The sequence below is a fragment of the Grus americana genome, chromosome 6, assembly GCF_028858705.1.
Source record: "Grus americana isolate bGruAme1 chromosome 6, bGruAme1.mat, whole genome shotgun sequence".
Taxonomy (NCBI): Eukaryota; Metazoa; Chordata; class Aves; order Gruiformes; family Gruidae; genus Grus; species Grus americana.
Genome location: NC_072857.1, coordinates 32269930 through 32289126, shown reverse-complemented (window position 1 = coordinate 32289126; position 19197 = coordinate 32269930). Strand labels below are relative to the sequence as shown.

The following is a 19197-nucleotide window of genomic DNA, read 5'->3' as shown; positions in this document are numbered from 1 at the left end:
TTGGACACTGTCTCCCACAAAACCGCATAGAGGAGCTGTTGCTGTACAGGCTGGATGAGCTGACAGCAGGGTGGACTGAAAACTGGCTGAATGGCCAGGCCTGGGGGTGGTGATAAGTCTTACCAACATAGATAAATATCTGAAAGGAGGGTGCGAAAAAGATGGAGCCAGGCTCTTGTCAGTGGTGCCCACTGACAGGACAAGAGGGAATGGGCACAAACTGAAACACAGGAGGTTCTGCCTGAACGTAAGGAAACACTTTTTTACTGTAAGGATGACAGAGCACTGGAACAGGCTGCCCAGAGAGGTGAGTCTCCTTCCTTGGAAATACTCAAAAGCCATCTGGACATGGTCCAGGCCAACCAGGTCTAGGTGGCCCTGCTTGAGCAGGGAGGTTGGACAACATGACCTCCATACAACCTCAACCATTCTCTGATTCTGTGAAGAAATGAAAACACAGAAGTTTTGGAAAAAAAAAAAAAGCAAAGTTTATTTAACATTTTTAATATAAAAAGGTCATGAACTACATAGAAATATGACTTCAGTCATCTTAAAATGTTACTCATCACTCATTTACATTTGGTAATTCCCAGTAATATGGCAGGAAGCAAGACAGGCTAACAATTGTCTACAATGTATTTACATTCAACTGAAGTTACACATGCACAATAGTATTTTTAAATAAATCAAACCCACTGATCTAACAATACCTGATTCAAGGTATATTTTAAGTTTATGTAAAGTACAAATAAAGTCTTCAAAACTTAAGTTCCTTGAATAAGACCAATTTTCATTTTTTTTAAAGATAAGTTAGCTCCAAAAGTAGTAAGAAATGTAAACATCAGATACCATGATAAAAATCTTTAGAAATAACAATTTTGTCATAAAGTGCTGGCACAGGCTTTCAGCTTTGTTTTCCAGATGTTAAAAACAGAGTACTAATGTACAAAGACTTTCACAAGCTTCCCAGTTTTAATTTCAGTTCAGTAATATTTTTGCAGAATTTTAAAATTTAACAATTTCATAAACATTCTTGTCTAGCTTCATCCATTATAGCTTTTTGACATTTTCTTCTTTATCTTAAGTGAACTTTAACTTCTAAGAATGTATAAAATAGTTCTTATTTTTAATTTACCTAGTTCAAATGAGACTCAATGCTGGATAAGACTCTAACTGGGAAAAGCCACAGACTTCGAAAAGTAAGGGTATAAGGTACCTAAACACAATCCAACAACTGCCTCCAGCAAAGTCGTTTTATAGATATATCTATTATCAGTGTCACTGGAAAAAGTTACATGAGAATTAATACAGAGGAGACTCAGTGTAGTTCATTTATACCTAGGCATCAGAGCTTCATATGTGCTGAATACGTCTGTTACTTCTTTTTGCATGAGATTAAGTCCTGGAAAACAGTTCTTTTGACAAATGTAAGCTGAAAGATAGTCTTACACACCTTACACCTCAGCTGACTTTTCAGTTGTCAACATGAGTGTCACCCAAAATAAAGACAACAGACCTGAATTCCCCCATGCATTATGGTGATACCTTATACTGAAATCTGTTTGTAGTAAAACCTGTTCTTTCCCTGTGTGAACAAAGATAAAAATACAACCTTGTAGCACTCATTATGTTCACCTCTCAGTCATCTGTTGTTCCAAAACTTCAATCTGCCTAAGTATTGACAAGTCCACAGGCACACTTGAAAAAAGATTATCAGATTGTGACATTATAACAAAGAAACCAAATCAAAGACTATTAAGTCTAAGCTCTGAGGAGTGGAAAATCCCAAAACTATTGTAAAGTGCCATTTACTTTCAAAATATTTGTAAGAGTTTTAATACATTCCCTACACAAAAAGACTTCCAGCCTCAGTGTTATGATTAGGATTTTATCTTGTCAGTATTAGTTCCAGGCTGTTAAGGCATGATTGGTATTTGCTCCAAGTCGAAATTTGACATAGGCATTATTTCCTCAGAGCCTAGAAACAGGAAGTGGAAGGGATATAACTTAAAAAAATATACCCACCAAATTTAAAGGCTTAAAACAATTATTAGGTAGTTTGTATTTAAATACTAACACACTGCAGTCCATTTCTCCGAGCGGGCATGAAGCTAAGTTATTATAGATAACAGTAATTGACAGAAAGATGCACTGTACTTCTACATGAGAGGGGCATAATGAAAAGCTTTCAATTGCAGCTTCACTGGCAAAAATGGTTATTTTCAGTTTATTCAGTTGTTACTTTTAACTCTAAAGAGGCTTTTTGTTTTGGGGGGTTTTTTGTGGGTTTGGGTTTTCTTGTTAAGATGAGGAATAGGTCAATACAGGTAGATGATAGTATTTCGGAGGTTTTATGAAAGCAAGCTAACAAGTTTATCAAATATTCACATCAGCATGGGACCCTCAAACTCTTCAAATATAGCTTACTGATAAGAAGCAAAGGACCACTAGCACAAGGGCTGACAATCTACCTGTTTTCTATTCAAGCATTCCAGAGATCCAACCAACACAGGAAAAACTGATGTATTGTATTCCCAAAACATACTAACTTTAGCTTCCCTTTAGAGCAATGAGAATGGTCACAAATAAGCCCAGTAGGACAGCTAGATTCAGTTTCCCCTGTTTAGACCAATTTCTTATTAAGGCTAGTCATAAAAACGTGCAAGTATTCAACCACTGTTTAGCGAAGCTTGAGTTTAAACAAACTCATTTTCAGGCTTTAGTTTGTTCACTCTGGCATCATTTTTGGACTAAAACTTGAAAAGTGCAAAAATATTTCATTATATCTTCTTAAAAAAAATAATTAATTTTATTGGTGCAACAACTCCAATTTCTCAGGAGTTAAATCCATTGCCAGCAATGGACAGAAAAGGAAGCACCAGCATAAAAGAATCAAAGTGCATTTCCAGTATGCCAATGCTGCACGAATTGGCAAGCCATAATCTTATATTCGCCACTGGAATAGATTATGCTAAATTAATTTTATAAAAGTCTGTATTACACATTAACATACGAAGTCTGTCATGAAGTCTTGGGGATACTGCAATGAATCATCAAAACGGAAACGTTTGGAGACTGTACTGCTGTCCTCTGGAATATTTTCTTTGTCTTCCTTGTTGCTACACGTACCATTACAACTGGATTTTATATTCCACTCTTCTGAGCATTTTGTTGTGTGTCCTGGCATTAGAGAAGAGCAACAAGTTTCTTCAGGGCTACACAAGAGTATGAACTCCGCTTGCTGCAACCACAAATGCGAAAGACAGGCCTCTGCTGTGGGTCTTTCCCTTTGAAAGAAAAAAGGGTAAAGTTGCTTAAGTTAATTTTGGAAATACTAAAAATGTAATTAAAATAGTTCTGACACATGCTAAGGAATGAACTGACATTAAAGAGTTAATATTGCTGTTTTTCCACCACTACCACTGCTGCTAATACACAAATTAGACCCTACCATAGTTAAGGTTAAGTATTGGTAACATGCATCTAAGTTTTAGTTGACAGTTTCCCCTATTGCTGTGTCAGAACTAGTAAGCTTTTCATCAGAACAAGGAACATGTATTTCTCAGCCGGTATTCATAGTCCCCTGGAATGTTTTCAACATTGTGTGTGTATATATATGTATGTGCATGTACTTATGCTTTTGAAGTCCTGTGTTTTATACAGACCATTGTAAATAGTGAGGCTAATGAATATTCAATCATTAGGTTTTCAAGAAGGGCCAAATAACATGATGTCATCAACTCTATCTGACATTTTGGTGGGGTTTGGGAGGTGGAGGGAGGGTTGGTGTTTTTTTGTTTGGGTTTTTTAATTGCATTTGCTGGTGTTTAATTGTATTTGCAACAGTTAAAGCAAGCACAGACACAGTTAATGACTGTAATTCTCCCACTCAAAGAATATCTTCTCAAAGTTCAGCTACTTTGAAAGGCCTTGATTAGAGTGTGAATTCCCAAAGAATGCCAAGTTATGGAAATACGCCTTACAAACAAGAAGTCTGTATTGATTGAACGTGGCAAAATACTATACATTTCTGAAGAATATACACTCAGTCACAAGACTGCTAAGTTTTTATATGAAATGTATTAAAGTAGAAAGATACATTAACATAAGTCAGGAAACAAGAAAGCACTGCATCAAAAAGACTGCATTTTGTCTCTCCAAATTGTGCAATAACAGGTTAAATTACAGACAAGAATGTGACCTTTCTAGAATATATTTCATCAGATATGTTAATAATCTAACCTCTGAATGAATATATAAAGAAACTCAACTCAAAGTGCAAGCCTGGCTACAATAATAGCCAGACAGTGAACCAAAGATCCTTTTCGTACGTTATGGAAAAGCTTAAACCTACATTTTTAAATACCCAGCTGATAACACCAATGCATTGTGAAATGTCTGACTGGTATCAGTGGTATTAAGCTCCCAAATTAACATTCACTTTTTCTAGGGGCTCTACAAACATAAAAAAAGATTATTGCCCAGAAGAGTTTGCTACTTACTCTGGATTTTTTATAAGAAGTTTTTGAATGAAGTCTTTGGCAGGCTGTGAAACTGATGAAAATGTTTCTTCTGAATAATCCACTTTAACTTGAGATATATTAAGGTAAGTTTCTTGATTATCAGCTCCCACAAATGGAGATTCTTGTGTCAGCAGCATGTATGAAATTACACCTATGTTCCTGAGATAAGAACACAATGTATAATCCTACCAGGATAGGTAAACAATATAACCCCCATATTTATTGTGCTGCAGATCAAACTTCCTGGTGATGTGTGCCACGCTCAAAGAATTAGAAACATCATGTAACATCTCACTTTCATGTGATTCAAGCACATATGCACATGCACACACAAGGAAAGCTATGTGTATATCTCAATGAAGGGATTTTTGAAGTTTGATTACTTTCAAAATACCCTTCCCATTGAGATTGTTAGGAAAAGGAAATATATCACTTTTACACAGTTCATTCTTGAACATGTGGCAATTCTGGATGATAGAACTGCAAAAAGATAGACTTTCTAATTTGCACATAAATAAAAACCCATCTTTCACTACAATTCTGGATGAAGTATCAAAGACTGAGATTTAGTCAAGCTTTCTGTACAATCAACATTTGTGTTACAATAACCTCTAAGATGTTTTTCCTAAGAACAGGAATGTACCACACATCATGTGATTTATTATAAAAGTCTTAGATGGTTTCTTGATGCATGATAAAAATGGTTTTGTGATCTGATAAATCAAACCTTAGTACTCATAACAGTGTGGAAACATGCAACTGCTGTGTTTGTCATTCTGAGAAAAGCACCAATAGTTTGGTTTTATGTCTTCCCACAAAAGCAGGCAAATAAGTGGTTAAAAAACATTCACAAGCAGATTTAATTACTATTACAAGTTGAGAATTTCAAAGGAGTAATTAGATCACAGCAACTCTTGAGCATCTAAATAATTAAAATATAGTTTTAAGAAGAGCATATGAATATTTTATGTTTTTAAGTAAACATCCCAAAGCTAGCCTTTACGCTACCATAGCTCATGCAATTAATAGACTACAAAGGTATACTTAATAAAGTTGTGGATTACTTTAAGGTACTGGTTTCATTTTTTATGACTCATTCTGCAGGTATTGCTCTAAAGATGAGAAGTAGAAAGTTAAAGTACTTCTTATCATTTGTACAGTAAAATTATTTAATGATACAAAAGTGGGTAGGAAGAAGTGTCCAAGAGTAGTTAATACATGAAGCATGTCATCCAAGAGTAACTAATACCTAAAGTACGCCATCCAATCATTGTCATTGTTCCTTTAAAACAAATACCTGCACTCTGCATGCTCAGAAGCCACCTGCATTCCCTACTAAGTGTGTAACAGACCCATATACAGTAATTCCTGTAAGCCCCAAATTATATCCCGAGGGCTCCTTTCCCTCCCAACTCTCCCTCTTTTGGTCAGCACACCAAGAGAAGAGTATTCTTGGAAGCGAGGTAAAACTGCATCAGAGTCTGCATCTGGCCCCTAGTGGTCACGCCTACCTCCATACAATGAATTAACATACACAACCTACCACATATCTGTAGCTGTGGTAATAGGATCATAGTTTAAGATTTCTGGAGCTAGAGAAAGAGAGATGGGGAGAAGAAAAACACTTTAATAGATATATTATTCAAGTGGCCTTGAATCATACACTACATTTCTGGCAGGTTTTTTGCCAACCATTATTATGAGACTAAACATGCCGTTTCAATAATAGAGTTTATTATTTTCAAGCCACAAGGGTGGAAAAAAGTTACTTCCGTTCAATTAGACACACTGATGCTTAATTGGTTCACACTAAAATGGCCCTATATGGCCTAAAGTCTATTCTGTCCAAGTCTCAAGATATTCTCTAATCAGATGCATGCACATAGAAGATTCTTCTAAGAGATTTTCAAGTATATAGCTTTTTAAGAGGAATGCATAAAGCCTTCAGCATATTAACACTGCAAAGCCAGCTGACCAAGCCAATTTTAGGATCAGTGGCTGTTAGCGTATGCTAGATAGCAAGGTATTCACTACAGATTGAAGTGCTCTTAAGATTGAGTGTAGGCAGATCATTAAGGAAACTTGCCCCTCAGAGAGGATCAAGTGTTAATGGCAATCTTCCCTTTCCAAGGAATATTTAAATATCATTAAATCATCATACTAAATGGCATTCCTAATTCAAAGAACATTTCTTTGTGCATGCTAACGTTGAATTTCAACTCTAATCAAAATAATTTAACAGCCAAAATTTCTTGTTAACAGTCTGCATTGCAGCAAATACTACAGCATGAAATTAGAGGTGCATTTATTGATATAATTTGGGATTTTTTTAGTGCAAATATTTGCTGACTACTCTAAAAAAGAGCAGCTCAAAACATGTTGCCTTGTCCTGTTGTTCTTTCTCCAGTAATGACTGATAAGTTGATAAGCACGTGACATGAACTGTTTCTGTTTTCTCAAAACCACACATCAGAAATTGTGAAGCAACTCTTCCATACCTAGATACTCTGTTGTTCCCATGATCTGCCGCAGTTCACTGGAATTCTCAAGCTTCCGAGACATACCAAAATCTACAATTTTTATATCACCAAGAGGATTGATGCTGCTCAGCAAAATATTTTGAGGCTGGAATAGAAAAGATTTAATTCTCAATAAATAAAATACAAGCTGGAAAAAACCCCAATGTACTAAATGACGTTGCAGTTTCTATTATGCAATACTTATTGCTAAATTTTATTTTTATAAATTATTTAATCTAATGCACTCCTTTTTCTCCTCATCTTTGTTATCTATTTAACAAATGACTTTGATTATCATAATATTAAATTGAAGATAAAGTATAAAATAAAAAGCCTGCTGCAGCCTCACCTTTAAATCAAGATGAACAATATTGTTTTCATGCAAGCAGCAAAGTCCTTCGAGTATTTGTCTTATAAGTCTTACAATATCCCTTTCACCAATTCTGTCATCCAGATCTGGGACACACAAGTCAAATATTTCTCCTCCAGCAGCACTGAAACACATTCAAGAATATTGACTTATTAAGGTTGACTATTCAAGTTTAAGTGAGGAAAAATTTTAAATATAGTACCTAATTATATAATATATAAATATATATTCATATTCTCAGTGAAGCTGGAAATATTGTTATTAATACCTTTTGGGGTTTTTTTGGTGCTTGGTGGTTTTTTGAGGTTTTGGGGGTTTGGGTTTTTGTTGGGTTTTTTGTGGGTTTTGTTGGGGTTTGTTTGTTTTGGGGTTTGTTTTTTTGGTTTTGTTTTGTTTTTTTTTTTTTTTTTTTTTTTTTTTTTTACACACACACTTATGCCAAGACACATCGCATAAGCACATGGAAGAAAAAAAATCTGATGATGCTTTTTCTTTCCTCATAGCCAGCAACAGCAGCTGACACAGTGAAACAGAACTTTGTGTCTGAAAATCTTATAATGCTTTGGTACCCTCAAGTATGTTTTTCTGCAAGTGAGTATGAAGATGCCTTCAGGAAGATGAGTTCTATCATCATTCCCTAACAGAAGAAGCCTTTCTCTTCAAGTCAAATCTCAAATGTCTTCTATTAGACCAGTTCCATAAGTAATTCAAAGCAAGAAAGCCCAGCAGTATTCCTATTTTCTGAATTTAGGAGTAAAAATTGTAATTTTTTTTACATGATGTAGCTGTGATGTAAATGTAAGACCTACAATGCAACGAAAAGCTAGAGTTGCTGAAGAACATTTCTGAAGTGGGAGGAAACTGCCTACTTGCCACCTTAGGCCCTACCATTCTGATCAAAGACTAAAAATCAGAGAGGTACCAGGAAGAAAATCTAGCATGCTGATGATGATTAAATACACAGTTGCTTAGTCAGTTAGTGAACAGTATCTCCTAGAACTCTAGTAGACACAGAATATTCAGAAATACAAGAACTCAGCTCTGTCACTTTGTCAATCTCATCTTTGTTGTTAGTGCGGAAACAGTAAATTTCAAGCTTCATGTTTTCACACTGCATCTCAAATACATCTTCCTCAGAAAAAGGCTGTTGTTTACTTGCAGAGAACCCCACTACTAGTACAGCATAAAGGAAGCACGGAAATAACTGTGTTGCATGCGGTTTACTAGTTATACTTCACTTCGCTGCAGTGTCAGCTGTTTCCTTTTGTGCTGGGTTTGAAATCGTTATTCAGGTTGCTCTAATTGCCTAAAGTTTCTCTCTTAAGGATAAAGGGCTACCTCAAAACTACAGATCAGTAAGCCTGAATTGCATCATTAGCAAAAGTATAGTCTATTTAAAAAGTTAGATAATGGACAACATGGATAAGCACAGTCCCTAACCTGCTGGAGCTATGTGAGGTGTCAGTAATGCCTTCCCCAGTTGCCTTTATGACAAAGCATAGATGAGGAGAAGAGCAGTGGACATCATTTACTTCAAGTTTAACAAGGTTTTCAACACTGTCTCCCAAAGTATTAGTGTATCCAAGTTACTATGTTATGGTCTGGATGAGCAGACACCCAGATGGTAAAGAGGTGAACAACTCTGCTGAAAGGGATTTGGGAGTCCTCAGAGACAGCAAGCTGAAAGCAGCAAAGGTGGTCAGCAGCACCTCGGGCTGGAGTAATAGGAGCACAGCCAGTAGGCTGAGATAAGTAACTCTACCCAGCACACTAGACCGCAGCTAGAATGCAGCATCCTGGTTTTGGCTCCCCAGTTCAAGGAAGACATTAACAAGCAAGTTCAGCACCAAGAAAGCGAGTAAAAGAGCACCGGATGACCCGTAGCATATGTAAATGTAAGATATCTTCAGAAAAATAACCTAATAGAATCCTACACAATGCCAAACTTTGAACTGGCAGGTACAGCTCAGGAAATTTTGATTGACAGTTCTTTGAAATAATTGGACCAATGTGCAGAGCAGCCAAAACAAAAGCCAACATACATGGCTATCATCAGGAAGGCTACTAGGAACAAAAACCAGCAAAGTGATGCTCAGTATAAAACCTTAGCAGGTAGTTCTGGTTTCTGTATCTCCAAGAAGCACGTAAGATTAGTGAAGATTCAGAGAAGGGCAAGTAAGAGGACAGGTAGATGCTTTACAAGGAGAAACCAAAGAGACATTGGCTCTTCAGTTTGGATAGAAGATTGTGGGGGAGTCTATGATTGAGGCTTACAAAAACCAAAGCTGCTTTAGAGATAAATAAGGAACTGTTATTCACCAAATCCCACAATATGAGAACTAGGAGGCCCCTGAAACTAGCTGATTAGTTTTAAACAGATAAAAAAAGTATTTCTTCACACAGTAGATAATGAACATCTGGAATTTATTACCAAAGTAGATGGTATCACCAGGTTCAAAAAAGGGCAAAAATTCACAGACTAGAGGTCCATAACCAGATACTAAAAGGAACAGGCAGAGGTATCCTCAGTACAATACCTCTGGTTGCTGGGACAGTGCAAAGAACACAGCAAAAAGTGGACAGGCTCATACGCTCCTCAGCTCTTCCTAAATAGCATCTCCCTACAGCCATTGCTGGAAACAGCAGCAAATTAGACAGACCACTGATCTGACTCTGTAGGACCTTTCTTAGTTCTTCAATGAACAAAACTAGATAGATTTGAAAATTAGTACAGCTGCCTGGTACAGCTGTAAAATGAATTAGCACAGCTGCCAGGTTTCTCTCTGAATAACTGGATTCCTCCAATTACCTTTGGCCCCCAGACTGGAAGAGTAACAACCTCTTTTGTGGGGCTTTTGAAGAAGTATTCACATCTTTAGTAATTCCCTCTACTAAGATGGCCTTATTGAGAACGAGCATCCATTTCTCCTTTATTTAGAAAATGTGTGCTTACACAAACTGATTCTTACTACTACATCTTCCAAAGAACCTCACCAATACAATCCAACAACAGCAAGGACCATATGTACGAGAAAAAAATACAGCTAAATGGGAAACGTTTATAAGCTATTTTATAAGACACTAATTTATTGCAATTCTTTTAAAGTACTGCTTCAGAGTTCTGATAACGAGAAACAAACGAACAAAAAAAATCTGCATATTCTGCTATAGAAGGACATAATTTAGAAGCGTAATCAGTCCTCTGCTTATCCCAACAGAAATAGGAACACTTACTGCAAGACTTCTGAACACTACTACAAAGCAGGCCATTAACACCAATATAGTATAAGGAAATTGTTTCATCACAGAGCTTTATTAAGCAAGATAGAGTTAGCTGAGCTCAAACAGAAGCAGTAAAATCAGTATGGCTTTTATGTGAACTTGCACTTGTTCAAGTTTTGAGCTAAGATTTTTAGATTATCTAACTACATTCTTCAGAAAATTTGAAGGAATTGATCATGGCATGTGTAGACCGCCATTAACGGCTCTTCAAATACTATTGAAACTTAAATCCTAGAGAGATGTTCTGAATTAATTTCACATGCTGCATTTTTCTTCCTTACATTCCAAACAAAAATTTACACATCGGCAAATATGATAGATAACTCAAAATTAAATTCCCAAATTAGACTTGTTTTCAGAGATAATGAGAAGCCACAGGGATATCTAAAAAGATACAGGAATTTTGGAGGAAATAGCTCTAAAAGCCAAACAACTTTAAAACAACAAATCCACTGAAATTTAGAAGCTCAGACCCCACAAATGAATTGCAAGTTTTCAGTCACCAAAAAGCATCAAGCAGTGACTGAAGTTCACAGAACATGGATGTGCTCAGCTTCTTCAAAATCTATGTACTTGGTATCAGTGGCTACTTTTTTTTTTGTATGATTTAAGATGCATCAAAGCACTATACACTTTCTATGGGATTCAAGAACATTCTCTCCATTTTTTTTGCATGAAAGACTCTTTAAGGGGGGAAAAAAGATTAAAAAAATAATCATTACATCTTAGAGTTTGTACTCAGGTTTTTACATTAGGTTAGCCTGACCTGAAAATTGATCAGCTTTTTTACAAAAATCCAACTAGCGGAAGAAATAATCTGTTCAAATTAAACAGGCAAGTTTTAATCAAAATTACCTTCCTAAGATACTATTTAAAGGCACAAAAAATACTGCAATTTGAAATTGAGTGAAATTGTCTACGAAACTGAGTTATGCAGTGAGAAGAAAAAACAATCTATTTTTTGATAGCTTTTTGTGAAAAAAAAAAAAACCCTTTCGGTCCATTTTTTAAAATTTTGAGTACAGAACTACTATAGGTTTTGGTGTATTTTTTTTTTAATGCCTTATTCCATGTTGTTTGACATAACTCGTTAGCTGTGGATGTAACAAAACACATATACACACCCGAAAATTCAAATTAACAGCAATTGATTCAACTCTTGCATTTACATGAAAATAAATCATATAAAAAAGTCCCCAAGAGCTTATAAAGTATATCATAATGAAATATGACCATAATGCATATAGCATACTGTTGTAGTTGTTCTGGGTGTTCAGACAACTCACACAAAAAATGAGTATATTGACAGATTTGTAACTACAAATATGGAACATCTGATGAAGGCATACTTACTATTCCAACACTAAGATGATTTCATTTGCTGTTTCATAGGCTTCATGGAGATTAACTACACGAGGATTAGATTTCATTAATTCAAGTACGGCGATTTCATGAAGAATCTCTGCTTTGCAGTCTTGACCTCTTCTTCTTTTCTTTAAAAATTTAGCTGCATACTCTTGGCCTGTGGATTTAGCTATACATTTTCTAACCACAGCACATCTTCCTCTACAAAATAGAAGGGAAAACATTAAGACCTTAGACATAAAAAGTATGTAAGTTGCCATTAGAAACAAAAAGGCATGGCAAGTAATTGGAAACTAAAAAAAAAAAATTATCAGGGGAATGCTACGTTTGGCCTGTTCTTACACTATTCCCTGAATATTCACTTTCAGCCACTGTAGGAGACATGATACTAAATTAGATGAAGCTTTTCCCTTTATACAGACTAGCTAAGCATAAAATCAGAGTATCAGGTTACACGGACATTCTTGCTGTAGCATCTCAAAATTATAGAATAACTCAGGTTGGAAGGGACTTCTGGAGGTCTCTAGCAAAACCTCCTGCTTAAAGCAGGGCCAGCTATGAGATCCTACCAGGCTGCTCAGGGCTTTGTTCACATCGGCAATATTACATTAAAAAGACTCAACGACAATATAGCACCTACAGGATACCATAATAAACAAAGCAAAACTCTGTGAAATATAGAGAACACAGAAAATAAAGCATATTTGTATGTTGGGGTGGGGGGAGAGGTCTTCAGTGTAGAAAATTTTAGAGTCATTAAGAAAATTTCCCTCCACAAATCATGTAGTACTGCTAAGAAAAAAAAGCTATCTGCAAAATGTTTAAAAACTACTTAACAGAAAGACACCCACTACTTAACATTCTCTTTCTCAATTACAGTTAGACAAAGTGTGCTGCTTTATTTCCTAGCCAACTGTTTAGGTATGGAAACAAAAATGTATTTTGGCAAAGAAATGTTTTTAAAAGAAAACCACATACTGTAGCTAAAACACCAAGCTGACCTTTTAAAAAAATTAGGGGAAAAAATGCATTTTTTTAAGCCAAGTTATAAACTCCTGAAAAAACAAAGTTTTATAATCATAAGTTTTGCATTCCCAGAAATGCCTTGTTGCATACTTGCAAAATGTTTTCAAATGATACAAGAAATATTATTTAAAGAAAAACAACTTCAAGGGCTAAAATAAGTTGTGTAAAGTTCTAAAAACAGTTATAAAACTGTGTACAAAGAACAAGACCTACACTTATGTCTTCGAACAAACAATGCCTTTCCATGTATGTTTTTTGTTACCACAGCATGCTAAGAACAAACTTGATGAAGAAGCTCAGTATGAGCTATCTGACTTGCACTTTTCAAACTAAATCAGTTTCTTTAGTAGAAAAGACTATGCTGCCCTGCAGGTTTTGCCTTTCTTCTGGTGCAAAAACCCCAATGCCTAAAAGGAACATGTCTAAAAAAATAAAATTAAAAAAGGCACGTCTGAGGCTTTTTTGAAAAATCTAGACTTCAGTATTTAATCAAAAAAAGGTATGGTGTCTCATGAAAAATCAGATTTCCATTTGAAAATAACGATGTTAAATACACCTTGTACAAATTTGGCTAAATTATTAAACATGTAAAGTTGACCTTTAATCATACCGCTATCGCTTATTTAGAAATAAATTCAACAAAACAGCTTCTCTGTCATAATTTATTTCAAAATCAGTTAGTCATAGAATTTCTTTGTCCTTTTTTTAAAGCACTAAATTTAGAAACGGAAGAGTACAAAACTCAAAAGACAAATGAATTTAAAAAGTGAGAGTTATTTACAATCCAATACATGCATTCTTCATTTTGGCCATTTCAGGCTTACAAATAGTTGCTGAATCCTTTCCCAATTGTTAAACCAGCTTATTATTGCAAAGCATGTGAAGTTAGTGATCTGAATTTCATAACATACCAAAGTTTAAAATACTCCCCCACAGCTTACATTCTTGTTTTAACATCACATCACCCTGTCAACCATAAGTTTCTCTAAAATTAAAAAAGGGGAACTAGTTGAGCTTCATGAAAACAACAAGATCTTCCCTGATAGTTTTTGCACATCTTCCTTCTAGTTGCTGCAGGTCTAACAGCTTTGAGGGTCAGTGGTATCTCCAGATTGATGAGGCAAGAATTTCCACTTGTTTATACTGTATTCGTAGCGTGCCAATTATTAAGAGAAAATTATTAAGACATAAAATTGTTTTAAAACAGTGGAATTCCCCCAAAAATGCAAAAAAAGTACTGCACTGAAGCAAGCAAAGTGGTTCCCACTCCTTTTGCCTGCAAAACATCACAGTTTACAGCCCAGTTTTATGAGATAAAAACCGGTATCAAGTTGTTTTCATATCCAAAGTTATAAACCACAGAAATTCAACTACTTCAAAAGAAGCAAAGCCATCCACACACCAGCGACAAAACTACTTAACCCACTAAACAGAACCTGCCAGCTTCATGAGTCAGTGTCTTAAATACCAAAGGACCTAAAAGATAAGGGTGTGGGAGGAAGAAATGAGACTTGGGAAGCTTAAGTAGAGAAGAACAAAAGAACCATTTAGTAAGTAACCTGAAGAGGAAGAAGAAAATTGCAAGTGTAAAGAAAAGCGTATTAAATCTTTTATAGAAGCTACAAAGAAAGGTGGATTTTACATCACTTACAAAGTGTTGTAAACACTTAAAACATTAAAAAAAATGCATACACACACTGTTAGGCCAGGAAAAGTAAAAAATATGTTTGCAAAACATACTCCTCTCCTTCTGTTTCTTTGCATTTTGGCACTTATTTTGTATGTATAAATCTGAAAATCCAGAATTTTAAGAATACTGGAGTTCTAGAGGATGGTGCATATAAAGTGCTTCTGTAGAGCCTAGACTTCAAAACAAGAGCTGACAAAGGAGTAAGAAAAAAGGAAAGTTATGGGCTGCAAGGTGCACTTTTATAGAAGCGTACCAGATAAAGCACATGCTAGGAAAAAAACCCAAACAAGAGAACAATGAAGGCTAAAGAGCTTACAAAATCACATATAGAACAGCATCTTTGCTGGCAAAACAGGTTACAGGTGCAAAGGATCACTACGTAGCACAGCATGGCACAACAACCGTGAAAGTGACCCACGCCACTTCTGTTCAAGGAGCTTGGAAACATGACCATGACACTATATTTGCATGGCTTTACACCCAATTCCCTGAATACTTTCAAGGTATGAATTAACTCAATGATTTGAAAAAAGCATGAACTCAGATGTCTGAAACAGTATCATAAATACCAAGGTGGGTTTTTTTCTTTCTTTTTTTTCCTATTTTACTGTTGCAAACACAAGCAAGGGAAGCAGACTGCAAAACTACTCTGAAACAGCAGGTTGTTAGAAACTTAGACTAACTGCTTGAGGGTGGAAAGGAGAGAGAAAAAGGTCTTTGTTTTCTGGACTTAAAAAATCAACCAACCAACTCAAAATCCCAATTCTTTGTCTTGCAGTATTACCCTATGTCATCTCTTCTTTAGTTTATGTACCTGGAATGTGATGCGTGGCTAGACAGGGGAAATGGAAGAAAAGGAATATAATCCCAGATCTACATGCCAATGAAAACAGGCTAAATCTCTCTGACATGGAAAAGGCTGGCACCTTATATCTCATTGTACCTTTTCCTGGTCCCTAGAGAATCCACTGGATACTGCAAAGAAGGGCATGGGGAAGGAGAGAGGCATATTTCATTCCCCATCTACAAACATAAAAGTTTGCCAGAAAAGGTCTATAATTGCACAAAGAATTCTCTTGCAGCAGAAACTCCTCTTACTAAAATAGAATAGGAATAATCTTACCTTCCTAGCTCTTTTGATTCAAGCATATAAAAATTATGGAAATTGTCTGTCTTGATTTGTGTCTGCAGAGATGTGGCTAACAAGCCAGAAAGGCTTTTATTCTCCAACTTTCTCCTCGACATAGTCAGGAACAGGTGTCTATCTTCTGCCAGTCACCTGTTAAAGCAAAATAGTTAAAAGTTTTAGAAATCCCGTAATTATAGTGCAGGAAAGTATACAAATATTAGAGTTTAGATCTCTCAGACTGGAATAGCTTTAGTTTGTTCAGTAGTGATCCGAAAGCAACACATTTAATCACTATAAAAATAAAACCTGAAAGGAATACTAATCAAGACATGCTAAAAATATTGAAGACTTTTTTTTTAAAATAGTTTTAACATTTGAGATAAGTTATTTTGGTTTTTTCCCCTAGAGCATATCCATAAAAGATATAAGCTTCAGTTCTAGTAAAAACTCTAATGATTACTTAACTATTAATGATATGTACTTTTTTTTTGTTCTCCCAGCTTTCTGAAAATAAGCTTTAACTCTTCTTTGGATTCTGGGTAAGTTCCGGCAATTCCCTTAAGTTTACACTTTTAACTCATATCCCTGGGGGACTTAACCAAAACTCTGTCCTGTTTGTTGTCTGCAACACAGCAGGAATAGCTAACCACAGGAAAGGAAAAAAGTTTGGGTTTTTTTCAGTGGGAAGACTCACATTTCTTATTAAACTCATAGCTCATGTAAGTTTCATTTTAACACTAGATTGTCAGAAAGCAGTATGAACGGACAACATCCTCTTGGCAAGTTCAGATCATTTAGAACCAAATGATGTAGTAATACTGATTAAATTACCTTAATAAACCAGTAGAACAGCACCTTATAAAGATGCACCCACCCACATTATTTCTACTACTGTTAAAAAAACCCCACAAACAAAAAGCTGTTTATACGCTAAAAATACTGGGTTCTGGGTTTGGCATTCACATTTATAGGCCTGAAGCATCTCTTCAGGTGAAATGCAAAAGCAAAGTAGAAAAAGGTTACTGAAGGATAACAGAAGTCTTAATTGATGGTTTATTTTAAGTTAAAGAGTAGGTTTACCTTTATTAGTGAAGGAAAACAAAAAAATCACAAGGCAAACTACAGTTCAGTTAAACTTACAAAAATACACTTTTAGTTTTCAAATGACAGAAGTGTACTATCAGAAACTTCTGGGGGAGCACTTGAACTAGTTATGATTCAAGTGTAATTCAGTACCCAAAGATCGTTCAAACTACCAGTTCTTAGAACATGGATATTCATATTAGAACTATTTTAGGTTTAAATCATGATTCATACTTTGGGGGGGGGGGGGGGGGGGATGATCAAAAACATTACACAGTTTAAGAATATCTTCAAAGTAACATTTGATAAGCATGAAATAACTTCCAAAAATTATCAAGAGGTCACAATACAATCTAACATACAAGTCTTTGAAACACATTGTTTGTAACATACATGCATTCCTTTTTCCCCAATTATATGACAGCTTATCATTTCAGAAACTGATTCAGATGTCTAAAATTTTATGACTCTTAGAGCTGTACTCACTACAGTTTAACAGTTAATCTTGTTACTGCAGTACTTCAGCACAACAATTTATTTATATGAGACAATTGATCTAATTGATTAAGAGCTTACTATTATCAAATGTATTATGTAAGCTTTCATTTTATATGATTATCCTTAAAGAGTTATGATTAAGGAGAACTTTCGTCTTATTTGAATTAACTTTGTTTCTGGTGAGAAACCACATCTCCTCTTTTTACCTTGGTATCATCAAGAATACAGAAAAACATGTATGCATTACATGCAGAAACCTGCAGACAGGCACATAATCTATTCCGCAGAAAGAGATACAATTTCAAATCCAATTCGCTATGAAAAAAAAGGCACAAATTCTAATACGTTAACTATTTCCAAAATGAAAAGTGATGCCTGGGTTGTTAAGACATTGCACCAAAAGCTCTGACTTAGAAACATTAGAAGCATGGATCTCACAGAAATTTGCAGGCTTCCAATAAAAGAGAAAACTTCCCGCTAAGCTGGGCAAAAAGACACTTCGTTTAATTATTTCTATAAAAAAAGTCAAGTCCCTGCTCTGGGCTAGAAAGACATTCAGCAGAGAAGGACCACGGACGAGCGGCACCAGGCCACCACGCGAAGCTGCAGGGCCCGCACCTCCCTCGATGCCGACGGGTGGCAGGTCCCCAGCGCCCTGCCGGGGCCCGCGGAGCGGCCAGCCCCGCGACGACCTGCGCGGCCGGCAGTGTCCCCCTCCGCTCACCGCCATCCCCGGGAGATGGCTGTCCCCGCACACCTCAGCCTCTCGGCGATGACCTGTCCCACTCCGCAGCCAACACTAAGGCAACGTTAGATACACGCGAGAGACTGCGAGGCGGAGAAAACTCACGGGCAGACCAGGCTCCCGTTCCTCAACGAACGAGGAGGGGCAGCGACGGATCCGCATCCCGCACTCTCGTCCCCTCGCCAGACACCCGAGCCAGCCTTCCCCCCGTGAGCGAGACGCTATCCAGAGAGGGCTGAAGGCTACAAAGCACTCCCTTCGCCCTCCCCCGCTCACTGTCCTACTGTAATGAGAGCCCGCTGGGGCTGCCCACTCCCAAATGAGCTGAAACCCCGTCGGGACGGGCCGCCGGCATCAAAGCGGGACCCGGCCCAGGGCGCCTGCGGTACACCCCAACTCTCCTCACAGGCACCCCTGTACCTCAGAGTGCTGCCGCCAGCGCTCCCCGGGGCGGGCAGACGCGCACCGGAGAGCTCCGACACCGAGCAGGGGAGGCAGTAGGACGCTCCCGCTGCCCACCTATCCCCCCACCTGATCCGCCCGCCGTCATCCGCAGCAGCCGAGGCCGGGAGCTGCACCCCCAGCGCGGCACACTCACCTGTCTCCACCGGACTCCCAAGAAGCCCCTCACGGGCCAACGGTCGCCGCAACGGCCCGCGCGCACCACAGGCCGACCCGCCAACCGCCGCGCCCGCACAGTCGGCGTTTGAAAAGCGCAGCCGGGTAGATGTGGCTGCTCCGGCGGCGCCCGCTCCGCCCGCCCACTTCGGCCGCAGAGAGCCAATCCGCACCCAGCGGAGCGAGCTGTCTGCCCGGCGATTGGTTGGGCGCTCCCTGGTCGGAGGGCGCCCCGGCACGGCTGCCCTCGCCCCTCGAAGGGAGCCGTGGCGGGGCGGAGCTGGTATCGCCGGCGGCTGACGGGGGCTGGGAACGGCAGGTGCCGCCTGCCCGATCCGCCGCCTTGGCC

General features: G+C 37.6%; 1 protein-coding gene across 1 annotated transcript; it reads right to left on the bottom strand.

Moving 5' to 3' along the window:
• Window positions 1–463: 463 nt before the first annotated feature.
• Window positions 464–19197, bottom strand: STK17B (serine/threonine kinase 17b). Its single transcript, XM_054830367.1, has 8 exons — window positions 18829–19197; window positions 15899–16054; window positions 12048–12260; window positions 7392–7536; window positions 7022–7148; window positions 6067–6115; window positions 4503–4682; window positions 464–3287 (listed from the first exon to the last, which is right to left on the bottom strand). Exons 2-8 carry the CDS (start codon window positions 16018–16020, stop codon window positions 3005–3007), a joined length of 1119 nt encoding a protein of 372 aa, XP_054686342.1. The 5' UTR covers window positions 16021–16054; window positions 18829–19197; the 3' UTR covers window positions 464–3004.

What these genes read in the sequence shown, in the direction of transcription:
- STK17B (XM_054830367.1), bottom strand. Translation starts at nt 16,020, where the DNA reads ATGTCGAGGAGAAAGTTGGAGAATAAAAGCCTTTCTGGCTTGTTAGCC. An exon ending in GGGAACAACAGAGTATCTAG is followed by an intron (nt 6,116 to 7,021) that starts GTATGGAAGAGT and finishes CTCTTTCTCTAG; the next exon opens with CTCCAGAAATCTTAAACTAT. An exon ending in CTTCTTATAAAAAATCCAGA is followed by an intron (nt 3,288 to 4,502) that starts GTAAGTAGCAAA and finishes TTTCTTTCAAAG; the next exon opens with GGAAAGACCCACAGCAGAGG.